Below are 14,064 nucleotides of genomic sequence, written 5' to 3' on the forward strand. Positions count from 1 at the left end.
AAATGGAATATCATGGGTTTTTGCTGGTACTCACTGATGAGGTGATATCAAAATGGAATATCATGGGTTTTTGCTGGTACTGCAAGTGCAAGAAGGACAGGAGAGATCTCAGCACTTTGCCTTCATCCACGTGTGGTTCAATCAGCCTGATGGTTTTTAGAGGCACGCTAGTATCATGTAGTTTTGTCTTCAGTTTTTCATGTAGCCTCTTCACATACAGAGATTTTCCTGTGATCATTTTAAAAAAGGGGACACATTCATTATAAGTGAGAGCTAAAAAACAAAAATATATACAAAAATGGTGGACTGCCATATTGGAAAAAAGTGGACAGCTGCTTCCTAAATCCAGTCTGCCCCTTGATTATCTTACTAAGGATCTATTCTGAGAGGAGGATAGGCCTGAATTTGCTTGGAGTGGTTGTTGGTGGCTCAGGAACTGAGCTGAAGCTGTCTCCTGCCACTGAATGATGCCTTTGCCCATATTTGCTGGATTCCATTGAGGAGTCTGGTGAGAGAGATGTTGCTATTCATGATCTTTTCTTTAGGACTTACATAAACTATTTTCTGTTACATGGGGCTGTTTCTAAAAGTCATAATCTCAGGTAAGACAGGCAGCTGGCAGGCAGGCTTCCAAGTATCTATATCAAGTGTCCTCAAGTTTCCTCTCCTGTAGGCTTTTGGACATAAACCCCCCTTTTTGGGGTACAAATCAATGGCCATTGACTCAGCTGCACTCAGCTTCCATTGGGCGAGCTAAAGGAAAGGGAGCCCAGGGGGAGTTGGTTGCAGTTCTTAGCTTCTTGGCTGGTTCCATGTCAGCCCCAGTCAGATGAGAGAACGTGGAGGTTGTACTAATCCAGAGGTCAGCAACCTTCGGCACACAGCCCATCAGGGCAACCCGCGCCGCTTCCTGCAGCTCCCATTGAACGGGAACGGCGAACCGTGGCCACTGGGAACTGCGGGGGCCGTGCCTGCGGATGGTCAACATAAAAAAATTGTCTTGCGGCCCGCCAGCAGATTACCCTGATGGGCCGCATGCCAAAGGTTGCCAACCTCTGTTCTAATCTACCCCCACTGGCTACAGCCACAAGGAGCCATAGAAGGAATGCCGGAGTGCAGCCCTCACCATGGGTGCTGCAGGGCGCCTGGCGTCGCCGCTGCCTATGCCAGCTCTCCACCCGTTCCGTGCTTCGTAACGGCACTGAACCTGCTGCCTGCCAGCCCCTTCTGAGCCCCCTGCACCAATATGAAGGGACAGGAGTGGAGCAGGAAATGTAGGCCCAGGTCTTCCACAAGTGAAGCCATGGCTGCAACTACTGAAAGAGCTTCCCTGGGTTTCCAGTTTTTATCTACGGATAGAAATTTGTCCACTCTCAGAGGAATGCAGGAGTTTTCCATTCCGATCCTAATCGGTTTCTCTCGGGTAGGGCACTGCCAAGGCAGAAGTTCCGGAGGGCGTGTGGAAGTACAGGAGCCCTCTGACGAGGCCTAGGTACAAGTCTGAACTGCTCGTAGTACATGCAGAAAAGCAAAGCCCACTGGTGCCCTACTGGGAGAGAGGTCAGGACCCAGACGTCACAAACATACTGGTTTTAAAGCACAAGGTCATAAAAGATTTTAGAATGACAGCAAAGGTCTGAAAGAAAGACCTAAGGAAGAGCTCAGCGTAAGTTCGAAAGCTTGTCTCTCTCACCAATGGAAGCTGGTCCAATAGATACCAGCTCTCCACCTTGTCCCTGTGACAGCCGCACACAGTCTCTCAGCTGTTGTGTTCTGGATCAGGCTCTAAAACTGCCCACTCATCCAGATACACACATCACATTGATTTGCCTGACTGCAGGTTTTAGTGTCAGCATTTCACAACGACAGCAGACTCTCTGTGGCCTAGGGCAGGACTTCTCAACCTTTTCCCTTCTGAGGCCCACTTCAACAGGCTGTAAAAACTCCACGGCCCAGCTGTGCCAAAACGACTGGTTTTCTGCATACGAAAGCCAGGGCTGGCGTTAGGGGGTAGCAAGCAGGGCAACGGCCTGGGGTGCCCCGTGAAGCTGCTCAGGCTTCTGCTTCAGCCCTGAGTGGCAGGGCTCAGGGCCCCAGTCTTCAGCCCCATGCGGTGGGATTTTGGCTTTCTGCCCTAGTCCCCAGCGAGTCTAATGCTGGCGCTGCCTGGCGGACCCCCTGAAACCTGCTCGCGGCCCCGCAGGGGGGCCCGGACCCCTGGTTGAGAACCACTGGCCTAGGGCACCTTACCTACTCCAGCTCTTTTAGAGGACACGATCCCAACGCACATGTTGTCACTGAACACAGAAGCTGCTGACCCTGCTGGCTGCGTGACTCTGTAATGGTTCCTAAGGTACGTCTGGATGTTGCGTAGTGGCTCCTGGGGGATCATGTGCACTTTGTACTGGCTGAAGACGGAAGGGATGTAGCTGTGCTCTCTCTCACAGTCACACAGGATCACTAGGCGGTAGTTATCTTGGTGGAGCTGCCTGCACAGGCTCTGGAACAGCTTCTCCAGCCTGTAACTGACATCATAGCTCAGCTCATCTGCATAGAGCATGGTGTAAATCGTCTCCCCTTTGCAGCCTGGCGTGAGGCACCGCCGCAGGAAGAGCCCCGCTTGCTCAAAGTCGGTCTCTGGGGTGCACAAGAGCACCTCAGCGTAAGTGGGCAGGGCCTGGCGTGGACTATTCATGTAGACGGCCAGTGCTGAAGCCAGCACGTCGGAGCGAGGGCAGATGACTAGGTTGGGCCTGCCAACGTGCAGGCCTCGTGGGAGAACTCGAGTGACACCTGCCTTCTCCAGATCAGCCAGACTGGCCAGACAGCTGCCGAGGGTATCAATATCCCAACAGCCCGGAAGGAACGAGCTCGTGCACGCGATGTACGAGTCCCAGACCTGCTGCAGCTGTGTTGTCAGGTCTCTCTCGCGCCACAGCAGCTCCGGCAAGTTAGAAATAGTCTTTCTTGATCTGTCAGACACCACGTGCTTGGAGGCCATACGCACATCCAGTCTGGTGCAGTTGTGTTTTATGAATGAGAGCATCATTAAGGCAGTCTCACTGGGCTGCGGCATTCCAAGTTCTCTGCACAGGTAAACCAACTGCTCAGAGGTGTAGTAATTCAGGTAAAAATACTGAGATCGCTTCTCAGACATGAAGCATTTCCATTTCTCTAGGAACTTCTCCATCTCCCTGCAGAGATCCAGGAGCATCGCCATCATGTCTCCTGTTCCAGAAAGCTCTTGGACGAGTTTCAGACGGAAGTCCATGCTAATGCACACCTCGCTCGTGGGTGAGCAGTACACGTGGGCAATCCAGGATCGGAAGAGCATGTTCCCAGCTGAATAAAGGTCGATAAAGGACAGCGCAAGTCTCTGGACATTAGAAAACACCTGTGTGGGGGACAACAAAAAACAGCGAGAAACAGATTTTACAGGGACTGTTGAGGCTAAGGTGCTTCTTCCCAGCTGTGAAACGACACTGCTAACTTCCATTGAAAGGGAAAGGGACGGAGTCTGGGAGCTAGTGAAAGGTGCCTGGATTGACAGTCCTGGAAACTGAAGGTCCTAATGGGGCTCACATCTGTCCTGCAGGGATACCACTGGGAACCAGAAAGGAATTCAGTCTCCATGGTCCCATTCAAACCTTGACCACCCTGCAGGGACAGCCAACAAGGGGATCAGGTGTTATGTGGACAGCTATCTGCTACAGCTTGGAATGAGACCAGCCAACGCACTCCAGGCAGGCTGGAGAACGGCGAGAACACCCCTGGTTCAAACACCAACCTGGTCCACATTCAAGTAGGAAAAATGGAGGAGGAGAAAGGCTTCGTATCCCGTTATCAATCCCTGAAGCAGTCAGTCCCACCTCTGGGATTTTTAATGTTAATTGACTGTTTAAAAACTGACGTGATAGACTGTAACCTTATCTCCAGCCCCAGGAGAGCAGGAAACACCTTGAACATGGAAAGTAGCGATTCAAACCTGACCTCAGAAAATTTCTCCACCTCCATGCCCTGGTCTCCCTTTCCTGACATCAGCATGAGCTTGTTCAGCAGCTCCCGGAGCTCCTCCAGGGAGTATTGTCGCAACTCTTCACTGTCACCATGGCTCTCCGGGAGGCTGAGGAGCAGGACAGTGTCCAGAGAAACCTGCCAGGGAATACGAATCATTAGCGCAGACACATTTTATCTTCATCTTCCCTGGTTTATACAATGCTCATGGACAGCTGTGGAGAGCTTTCCTGTCCTGCCACCTGTAACTAGGGACAGAGAGGGCAGATGGGGCCAACAATAAGCAGAGGTCAGTGCCACACCCTAAAAGAGACTGGACAAGGGGGTGAAAGAGCTACAATTACCTAGGAAACAAAGCGTCAGGTGTTAGAGATCAGCAGCTTAGGAGAGTAGCAGAAAACTGTCGTCACAGGGTGGACTCGATAGGAAAAGCCTTTCGCCTCCCCACATGATCTGTCTGCTGCTTTTCTACTGTCACACAATTACCTTTGCTACATGATCGAATTGAACTGTTGCTGGAAATAGTTGTCTCACAATAGGTCTCCCTGAACTGGTACCAAAAGCAGTTTAAGTGGCATTGGAGACAAGACAAAACTTCTTCCAATACTGTTCCAGAAAGCTGGACTCTTTTCGCAGGATTAGTGCTCTTTGCTAGCACTGTAAAACTAGCCAGTCAGGATAGATGGACAGACAGACGGATGGGACGAAAAGGCCTTGAACACTGGGAGAGTGCACCCTGCAGGCAGGTGAGCGAAGTCTCACCTTCTGGCCCTCTGGCGGTGCCCTGATGACGTATACTCCTTTGCTGTTGATTGTCGTTGCTAGCGATAAAGATGACAGTTCCACGGATCCATGGCTCTCTTTCACTGTTTTTAACCATTCCAAGTGTCGAGCAGAATCACGCTACGGGGAGAAGAGGGAAGCTATAATTCAGATTACTCCCATTCACTGCTTCACTTTGTCTGCCAGTTCACCCAGTGAGATCATCCTAAACACCAGCATGTCCAACAGAGGCCATGAGTGACAGAATTGCCAGCAAGGGAGGAGAAGGGAGTTGTTGCCAATCATGGAACAATCCCCCAGTAACATGTAGGTGCCAGAGCGTTTAAAGGTTGACATCGAGGGACACACAATGAGCAGATTGTTAAGGGGTCTGACTACATCACGCCCCAAAGAATATCAAATCTTATCAACCGGAGCTCATATGGTAGGTAAGAGCCTGCACTGCTCTACTGCCTCTTGTTGTACATAGGTACACAGGGATGAACTAGCATACAGCAGCAGCAGCTTAGGCTCAGGATCGCTGTGCTTCAGTTGATTAAAATTAGAAACATAACACGTATTTAAAAGAGCTGCATATATTGCCCATAGGAATGCCTGTCTCTACCATCGATCCCCCAGCCGTATTATAAAAGCTGGAGGGTAACAAGATGAACTGAGGGATCAGTACTGCGGGATTTACCAGTTTCTTGGGCAGGTTGTCATCACTTTCCAGGGCTTTCCACAACTTCTTCAAGCACTGCATGAACTCCTCGAACCCCGACTCCCGCTTCAGCTCATACAGCAGGGAGGAGTAGCCTAGCACAGCATCGTGGAAACAAGCCACGCGATCCACATCCATGTCATTCTCCCCCGCTGAGATGGAGGCCAGGTCCACAAACACCTTCAGCTCATTGATATCTTAGGGAAATGGACAATGGGGTTCAACACTATTTTGTTTAATCTCATTCTGCAACAAGATGCCAGCATGCTTAAACCTCGGAGTCTAAAATCATCCCCTAGAAGCATCTCAGTGCAGACCTCTCCACTTTCTGCTGCAAGCTCTTATTCCTGACAGCTTCACAGGATGATCCTTCCGCATTACCCACCTCCTTGGTCCTTTCTTTTCTAACAGGAGTAAACTGTGGAGTGGAGGAACAGCAGGGAAGGAAACAGAGCTCTCTACTTACGGGGAGGGAGAGGGTAAGTACCTGGCCTGACCGACAGAGAATCAGTGAGGCCACTCCTGTTATTGTTAAATAAGAGCGATGGTCTTTGTTCTCTCAACTAATAAGCAATCTGCAGTAAGTTTATCAGCATTATAATCTCTGATAACTAGCAGTGGTATCAAACAGCAGGTGTCAGACAGGGTACCAGCATTCATCAAATCCATCTAATAGTATCAAAGTGTGTTCCATCTTCTGGGGGCCACTGCCCAGCACTTTGCAAACCCACATACATAAGAGAGGCTCATACCTGTCAGAATGAGATAGGTCAGTTCTACCTCAGCTTCATATGGTTACCAGATGCGTCAGGACCTCCTCAAATCCCAAGAAGATGGCATCACCCCTATATCACTTGTGCCTTTTCCTGCCCAATTCCCAAAAGCAAACAGTAGGACGACATTTATTTTACCTTCCAGAGCCTCTTTGACCCAGCTGATGAAGTCCTTCCTGAGTGCGAGTTCCTCAAGGCACCTACGACGGGGCTCTGTGATCTCCTGCAGCCATTCCTTCGCACGCATCAGAGCAGGGCTGATGGAGTCCAGTTTTTCTTTCTTAAAAGATTCAAAAGTGTCCGTCTGCAAAGCAAATGGATCAAAAAGAATCCACAATTTAATAATGGCCAATATAACTTCCGCCTGGTGGGGGAATGAATGAGGAACCCCTCTCCCACACCTGAAACAGAAGCATCAGATATTAATCAGTGTGTGAGTTCCATCCGTTAGACGATAGCTGCCAGGGCTGAGAGTCCACAGACCTGAGTTATTCTGCCATTGAACCACTGTGTTACTTTGAGCAAGTCATTTCACCTCTGTGCACCTCACCTACCTGATCTGTACGTGGGATAATAATGCTTAGTCACCTTTGTCAAGTGCTTTGAGATCTATGCAGAGCATTATATTATTAATTATTATTTTAAAAGGAGACTGCACAGTGCATGGCCTCAGTAAAGCTGTTCGGAGCCAACCGTTAATCCTGCCAGATAGAGAAAGACTTACAACAGGGTTCAGATTTACAATGTCTTCCTAAGCAGTGTCTGAACAGTGGTTGGTTTAAAGTGAAATACTCACAAAGTTCAATAACATCTGTAGGATTCTGAAGTCACCGGAGAGGTTTAAGCCCTCTTTGACCTTGGCAATGACCTTAGCAGAGTCGAAAGCTAAGTGCAGTTCATGGTACTGCTGGATTTGCTGAAGCCGTTGTCCTATCCATTCTCTGTTGTCTACTGGGTCCAGCTTGCACATGATCTGAAGGTCAGTCCTGATCTGCTCATAATGGCTTGTAAAATCCTTGAATATAGTGTCTACCTCAGCAAATGTGAGCTTTCCAGATTTCAGATCATTATACAGTCTTCTATATTCACGGTAACAAGGAGTGAATAAATCATCAAGCTCCAATATAGGAATAACCTGCTCTTCCGAATCCTCATCTTCCTCCACCATCATTTGGGCTTCCCTCTCCCAGCAGAGCTGGAAGATGTGACTGTCCTTGTATGTGTGCATTGTCTGAGCCACCTTCTTCAACTCTGGGCTCAGGTTGTAATATGTTTCTAGGGTGCCCTCCATGGGCAAGTTCAGCTGTCTCACATCCACAACTTCAACCAGTTCTTTTGAGTCCAGATTTTCGTGATACTTCTCCTCAACTTCAACAATATCCACTTTAAACAAAGAAAGTCAAACATCAGTTTGCAACTTCTTTTACCCTATTCTCATATTCCAGCTCTCTTGACCAGACAATAAATGATTCAGTACCACAAAACATCAACCTCTTAGATCCCTAGAGGTATCACTCACTCAGTAACATGAAGTACAAACACTTCTCCTGCTCTCCCTATTGCAAGTTTCTTCAAAGACTTTTTTCAGCCTCCTCTCCCCAATTGTTGCTAGACTCATTCCCAAATTTTTGTTCAATCCACTAATTACTGAACAAAATCAGCTCTGCTGAAAACCCTCAAAGATCTCACTTCAAAGTGGTCCCCAAAAAGAACATACCTTTTATAAATGCCTGCACCTTCCTGCACATGTCCAGAAGGGTTCCTATCCAATTTCTCTCTCTCTTTAGAGAGATTATTTCTTCCTTCCTCCACACTAGAACTTTTTCCAGATCATTCTGCTGCTGCTTTTTCTCTTGGGATGAGAGATGCTTATGCTCTGAAATCAAAATTGTCAATAATCACCAAGAAAATCCCATACTGTGGGGCAGAAGGAGAGTACTCATCTCCTCCAAAAATGATGCACTTCAGTAGGTGATGCTGCTGCTGCACATCAGTAATGAAAACATGGAGTTGGGAGCACCATATAAAAAACCCTCCAGAATTATCAGAGTCAGCCTAGAGCCCATCCCCCCTTAAACACACAGACATGCACACTTACGTAATTCCCATATGCAAATAAACTGTTTCTTGTGCTTTATAATAAGCTCCAAATGTTTTACTAGGATACGTCCATTCAGGAGGTTTTCAGCAACGTTTGTGAACACAGAGTCAGCCACAGCCATTAACTTCTTGGCGGCATCAGTAAGTTGTTCCAGGATCTTCCCACCTGCTCCTATCAGAGAAACACAGGATTTAAATCCTGAATCTTGCCTCTAAAAGCCCAGAACTAGGAAAGAGGAGGAAACTATTGCTATATGGAAAAGAAACACACTCTTCAATTCTCTTCACAATTCAATTCTCTTCAATTCTCCATGATCTAACTGTAAAGTCTGTACTCTTGTCGTGTTGCACCAGTACCACCATACTAGTGATAGACATCATTCACCCTTTTTAAAGCGTGGTCACCCACAAATACCCATGGATCTAAACTGAGACATCTTGATACATCCTCCACTGACAGACAGCACAGTGCAAAAATCCAACCCTCATTCCTAGGATGACATCCCTGGGGAGAAATAGAAAAGCCCCACTTGAGGACCTGAAGCAACTGTCTTGTGCGTTTCTCATTTACAATAAAAGTCTCAAATTTTCATCTCCTCCCCAAACCCACTGTTAGAAAACCTAAACTACAGTAGAATTTCCTTTATCCATAGACCCTGTGATTCCCTCTTACAGTACAAATCCCGGACAAGACTCCACTGGGGTTAACATAGAATACTTCCTGGTTACACAAAGGGTTTTCCTATGAAATTTAGACAGTTCATTAACTTTTGCTCTCCAACATCCAAATCTCAACTATTAAGATTTATTATATCAACTCAATCTCAATCCTCCCTCCATTTGCTACTATGTACCATGGAGAAAAGAGTGGGAACATCTCTTTCACAGTCCTCCAATACAAACTTCACATAAAACTGTACCATTGAAGTTGAAAAGATGCTTGATGTCAGACCACACAAGCAGATGATGCAAAACCTCATCAAAGTCATCCGTAGGTTCCCCACTCTTGCTGCTTGGCCATGATTTCGTGATAACAGCTGACACGAGCTTGCCAAATTTGTCCAGGTTGTAGGAAGACACCAGATCAAGCAGATTACTCTCAGACTGCTTAAGACACAAAGGGATGGGGGATGTACAAGGACGTGAGTAAACTGCATTTGTCCACTTTACACATTCCTAAGGGGCTGTGTCATTTAGTAGGGTTCCAGGGCCTAACGTACAGTCCAGCTGAATCACTTGGGTGCTGGGTCATATACTGGATATAGGGGATAAAAAGCACCTCCTTTGCTGACTTACATTCCAAGTATGTTGCCTTTCAAGTGGCTGGCACAGTGGATGGCAAAGAGGCTGTGATGGCAAACACCAGTGAAAGGGTTAAAAGTATTTCTTCCTTGGTCTCTTTTCACACACATCCCTTACATCCCTGATTTCTTCTCAACATTTTGCTTTTCTAAACCAATTGTTCAAACATCAGTTCAACATACAATTTTATTCAGGTCTCAACCAACACCACTGACAGCTAGCAGGTCATATGTTCAGGAGGTTTTCAGGTGTACCTGTATCTGAGATTTCCACTTGAGAGAACATATATTACCTGGCATGCAGCATTAACTGCTTCCATGGCACAGTTTTCAAAAGATTTGCCAATGGAATGGTCTAGTGTTTCAAATTTGTCGTGGTGATGGCAATAGGCTGCAATTTGTCGAACTGGCCGTTCCTGTTGGGAAAGAACAGAAAATTTCTCACACTGATTTCATGTTTTAAAAATATGAAGAGGGAGGGGAATATTTTGAGGCCATAATAATAAATAATAATAAAAAAGATGAAAAGGTCAATTTTCTATTTATTTACTCTGCTCCCAATAGGAGTAAACTCAGGCACCAGCACTGCACTATTTCCTGTTGGCTAGATGTGACATGTAGCAGAGAGGTGTGACATGAAGAAAGAGAGATAAAGTAGTATTTGGCCGTTTTCATTATATACTGATATTTAATTATTAAATCTGTTTCCATCCCTCCAAAGCAGGTTTCTGGGTAAGTATCAGTTCCACATAAAACTCAACAGCTTTAAGTGTTTAGGAGCTTGGGAGAAAAATTCCCGTTTTTTTTCAGTGAAGCATCCACAAGATTCACATGCTGAAACCACCACTGCTGCACTGCGTAAAAATGGAAATTTAAAAATAAAGTTTTAATTAAACTTGACATTTCTGAAGACTGGCAGGAAGGAGCCTCTTGGTGGAACAGTAGCATTCAGGACCCCAACAGTACAGGACCAAACAAAAGATTATAATCAAGTTTCAGTTTTGTGGGAAGGTTGGCTCACAGGAAAGAACAGCTTTTGATGTTCAGTAGCCACACAAAATGCTGTCCGTAAATTCTCTGGAGTTTTAAAATTAATATTAAACCCAGGAACCAGCTCATCCTATCCCACAGAGTCACGCAAGTTGGTCAACAGGTGGGTTGAAAATGTCCCTTGTAATTAACATTTTTTTTAAACTACTATTAACAGAAATATTTCTAACCATGAGCTCTCAGAACACCATGATGAGTGAAAAAACTGCAGCCATTACTTCCTGCCTAGCGCAGTGATTTTACCTATTTAGATTGTAAATTTTTCAGAGCAGGGACTGTCTCTTCCTCCTGGTATGTCTCTTTTCAGTGCCTAGCACAACAGGGCTCCTATGTGCTACCATTATACAAATAAAATAATAATAATAATAATAGTAGATACAAAAATATTTTACACCTCATTTTGACAGAACTAAATAAAATATTTAGCCTGTCCAAATTTTCCAATTTCCTTTGACTCAGAAGTGGTTATAGTCATATGAACAAGTCAATGCAAAGAGCAGAATGTTTTCAGCCCATTTAGGTTCTAGTAGCAATATGCAAGGGTTGGTTCAATAGATTCTAGCTATTATCCCTTGAGCTTTAGAAACACGCATGTGTAATGAATGAAATCTCCAGTTTCTTGGTACCTGTTTAATTCTCCCTTCCATGTCTGAAAGTAGAGTTTTCTTCCACTCCTCAGCGAAGCGTTCATCAGGAAAGCTTATCCTCACAAACTGGTTCCATACCTAAAAAATGAAAAAGGGGAACAGAGTGCAATTAAAACTAAAAGCAGTCCAGGAAAGAAATCAGAGTGATTAGAAAAAGGTCACTCATCTTCTATACCAGCAATGTCCAACCTGTGGCCCTCCAAGGCAACTCTTAAGAAAACGTATATTTGATTATGAATTGAGGCTATGCTCCCGCAGCTGCATCCTACCATTTTTAACCGTAAGGGTCTGAGTCAGTCTCATCACAACACCCTACGTCTCCTGAAGCTGCAGGAACAGCTCTGGTGGGAGCCAGGCATGCTCTGAACAGCTGCTGTCCCTTCCCTGTTGTAGCTGAAGCTGACTGTTGTCAAGGGCAAAGAATCAGGGAGCTGTAACTTGTTGCTCTGTTGTTTGTTCACCTGAAAGGCTGTGAGATGCCCCAAGAGAGCAAGACAGGAGCTTGAATGGTTTTGCAGGAGGCTAGAGAGCACCCAGCATGGCTGCCCTCTCCCCTACAGAGCCACTCAGGAGAGGTGAAGAGGAGAAACTAAAGCAGCACCCAGTTACAACTCCCCAATTCTCTGCCCCAGCTCAGGTTAGGGCAGCGTGGGGAGCTGCTTTAACTTGTGCCAGCTGACAAGCGTTCCCTAGACACCATAAGCCACCAGAGGATAGCCAGAGCACAACACAGTCTAGCTACTCCCTCTCCCTGCCTCCGACACACCTCTTCAGCAGAGAGGCAGGAAGCAGATCACACTGGCTCTGTGACCAGAGAATTCCCCCATGCCAGAGGAATTCCCATCTGGGCTAACTGTGGGTAGCTTTTGCTTCCTGGAGCAGCACAAACAGAGTGCACCAAGGCAGAGAATCTGGCCAATGTACTGATTGGTGTCCCTTGACATTTCTGAAAGCATATCTTCAGCCCTCAGCCTGAAAAGTTCGGATGCCACTGCTCTATACCCTCTCAATGATGCAACAATCGCATCCACCAAAAAGTTGGTGTAACTAACCAACATAACCCAATGTGTCATCCAGGGAGGGATGTACCAAAGTGCTACGTTCAAGAATACAAACCGTAAGTTCATCAGGAAAACTGAATGTCACAACTGAATCAGTATGTCCTCGCAGTAAATACTGCTTTAACACCTCTCGAAACCAGCTTCTGGTGGCCACCAGAGCTCTTTGGAATATGTCTATCCCTTGAGTCTTCTGCATGGTTTCGTCTCTTGAACCCTGTTACACAGGAAAGAAAAAACAACTGTTTTAAGCAGCAAAGCAATATACCACTGACTTCAGCATAATGCATTATAGGTCTAAAATATAACCCTTTAAAGCACCACCCCAACAACAAAACCCTGTTGCTTGTGGGGTACAAGAGAGAAGAGGATTGGAAGAGCCACGTTTGAGAGTGCTCACTGGTCTCCTTCCTTGGTCTGATGGAACTTAGGCGACAGCATGGGATGGGGAGAAAAAGTGAGAAGAAAAATCACACTATGAGACTACCTCTGCAATGTCCCTAACTAGACTGAGAGAATGAAACCAAGGCTCATAAAGCAACATAAAATATTATTTGATAGATAGAGAGAGAGAGAGAAATGATATGGATCAAAAGGCAGTTTAGAAAGTGATATTTTAGAGAAAAAAGCTAAAGAAATATAAAACTAGTCCCTAAGTTCAGTAGTTTATACTTTAAAAACAAATTATGCAAATGGATCTCAGAAGAATCAAAGTAATTACATGGTTGTGTGTCATTCTGGAAAGTAGTTATATTACAGGTTTGTTTGGTTTTTTTAGTAGAGACAATTTACATCAATCAAAATGAGCTTTAGAAAACAATAGAAAAATACAGCCATCGTCCCACATCTATTCTAAACAACAAATACTATTATTTATCTAGCACTCACATCCAAAGGTTCTAATCTGGCAATCCTTGAAATGACCTCAGCATTAGTAGCAGGTAACTTGTAATATTTTAACTCTTTTGTTCTCAGGCAAATCGTCTGATGAAGTTTTAGGCAGATATGCAAGCAGGATTTCCAAGAGTTCACTTGCAGCATCCTAATTAAGGAGAATAAAGAAATGAAACAAATTTCTCAGTGCAGTATTTCTGAAGCACAAGGGGCATTTCAAATCCTTTCAGGTTACCAAAGAGAAGGAGAATTAAAAAAAACAACCCCCCCCCCCCCCAAAAACAGAAGAACCAGGGGGGTTTATGGGCAACTTACGGTTAGGTAAGAGAGCTAAACTGTTCCGGACAGAACCTCACACTGAAGGGGAGGATAGTGCAGTGTCAAAGGCAAAAGGGGAATTAGGCATCAAGAAGAGTGTACTGAAGTCTTTCATTTACCTGTGCTGGTTACGATCCAGGACATGCAACAGCGTTTCTAAAAGTTTCTCTACCATCTAGGGAAGACAGACACAACATTCTAAGCATCCACTTTCTGCAAATCAGGTCCCTTTAGGTTTTTCATGTTCAGCATACAAAACCTGAGCCACCAAGATTAATCATCACTTCTGAAAATGTTGGCCCCTGACTTTTGAATTACACCCATATGGTAAATCCAACAGGAGGAAGGAGTAGATTTAGTAGTTGTCATGAACCTTTTCAAATGTGTGACAATAAACTTCATCTTTTCCTCTGAACTACAAAGCAG

General features: G+C 45.6%; 1 protein-coding gene across 2 annotated transcripts in view; it reads right to left on the reverse strand.

The window, feature by feature from the left end:
- Nucleotides 1–14,064, reverse strand: part of RNF213 (ring finger protein 213) — an 83,567-nt gene that overhangs the window by 42,713 nt on the left and 26,790 nt on the right. The window contains exons 11-25 of one of the 2 annotated variants that reach the window (XM_039500961.1): nt 13,758–13,813; nt 13,315–13,468; nt 12,485–12,643; nt 11,348–11,446; nt 9,965–10,087; nt 9,291–9,474; nt 8,369–8,542; nt 7,988–8,146; nt 7,067–7,653; nt 6,409–6,574; nt 5,477–5,694; nt 4,777–4,917; nt 3,991–4,152; nt 2,251–3,394; nt 35–228 (exon numbers count right to left, since the gene is read on the reverse strand). In XM_039500961.1, the coding sequence (XP_039356895.1) occupies nt 35–228; nt 2,251–3,394; nt 3,991–4,152; nt 4,777–4,917; nt 5,477–5,694; nt 6,409–6,574; nt 7,067–7,653; nt 7,988–8,146; nt 8,369–8,542; nt 9,291–9,474; nt 9,965–10,087; nt 11,348–11,446; nt 12,485–12,643; nt 13,315–13,468; nt 13,758–13,813 (3,720 nt within the window). Of the gene's footprint in view, nt 1–34; nt 229–2,250; nt 3,395–3,990; nt 4,153–4,776; nt 4,918–5,476; nt 5,695–6,408; nt 6,575–7,066; nt 7,654–7,987; nt 8,147–8,368; nt 8,543–9,290; nt 9,478–9,964; nt 10,088–11,347; nt 11,447–12,484; nt 12,644–13,314; nt 13,469–13,757; nt 13,814–14,064 lie in introns of both variants that reach the window. The other variant, XM_039500960.1, reaches the window with a different exon arrangement.

Source organism: Mauremys reevesii, linkage group 15 (genome assembly GCF_016161935.1).
Source record: "Mauremys reevesii isolate NIE-2019 linkage group 15, ASM1616193v1, whole genome shotgun sequence".
NCBI classification, from domain to species: domain Eukaryota; kingdom Metazoa; phylum Chordata; order Testudines; family Geoemydidae; genus Mauremys; species Mauremys reevesii.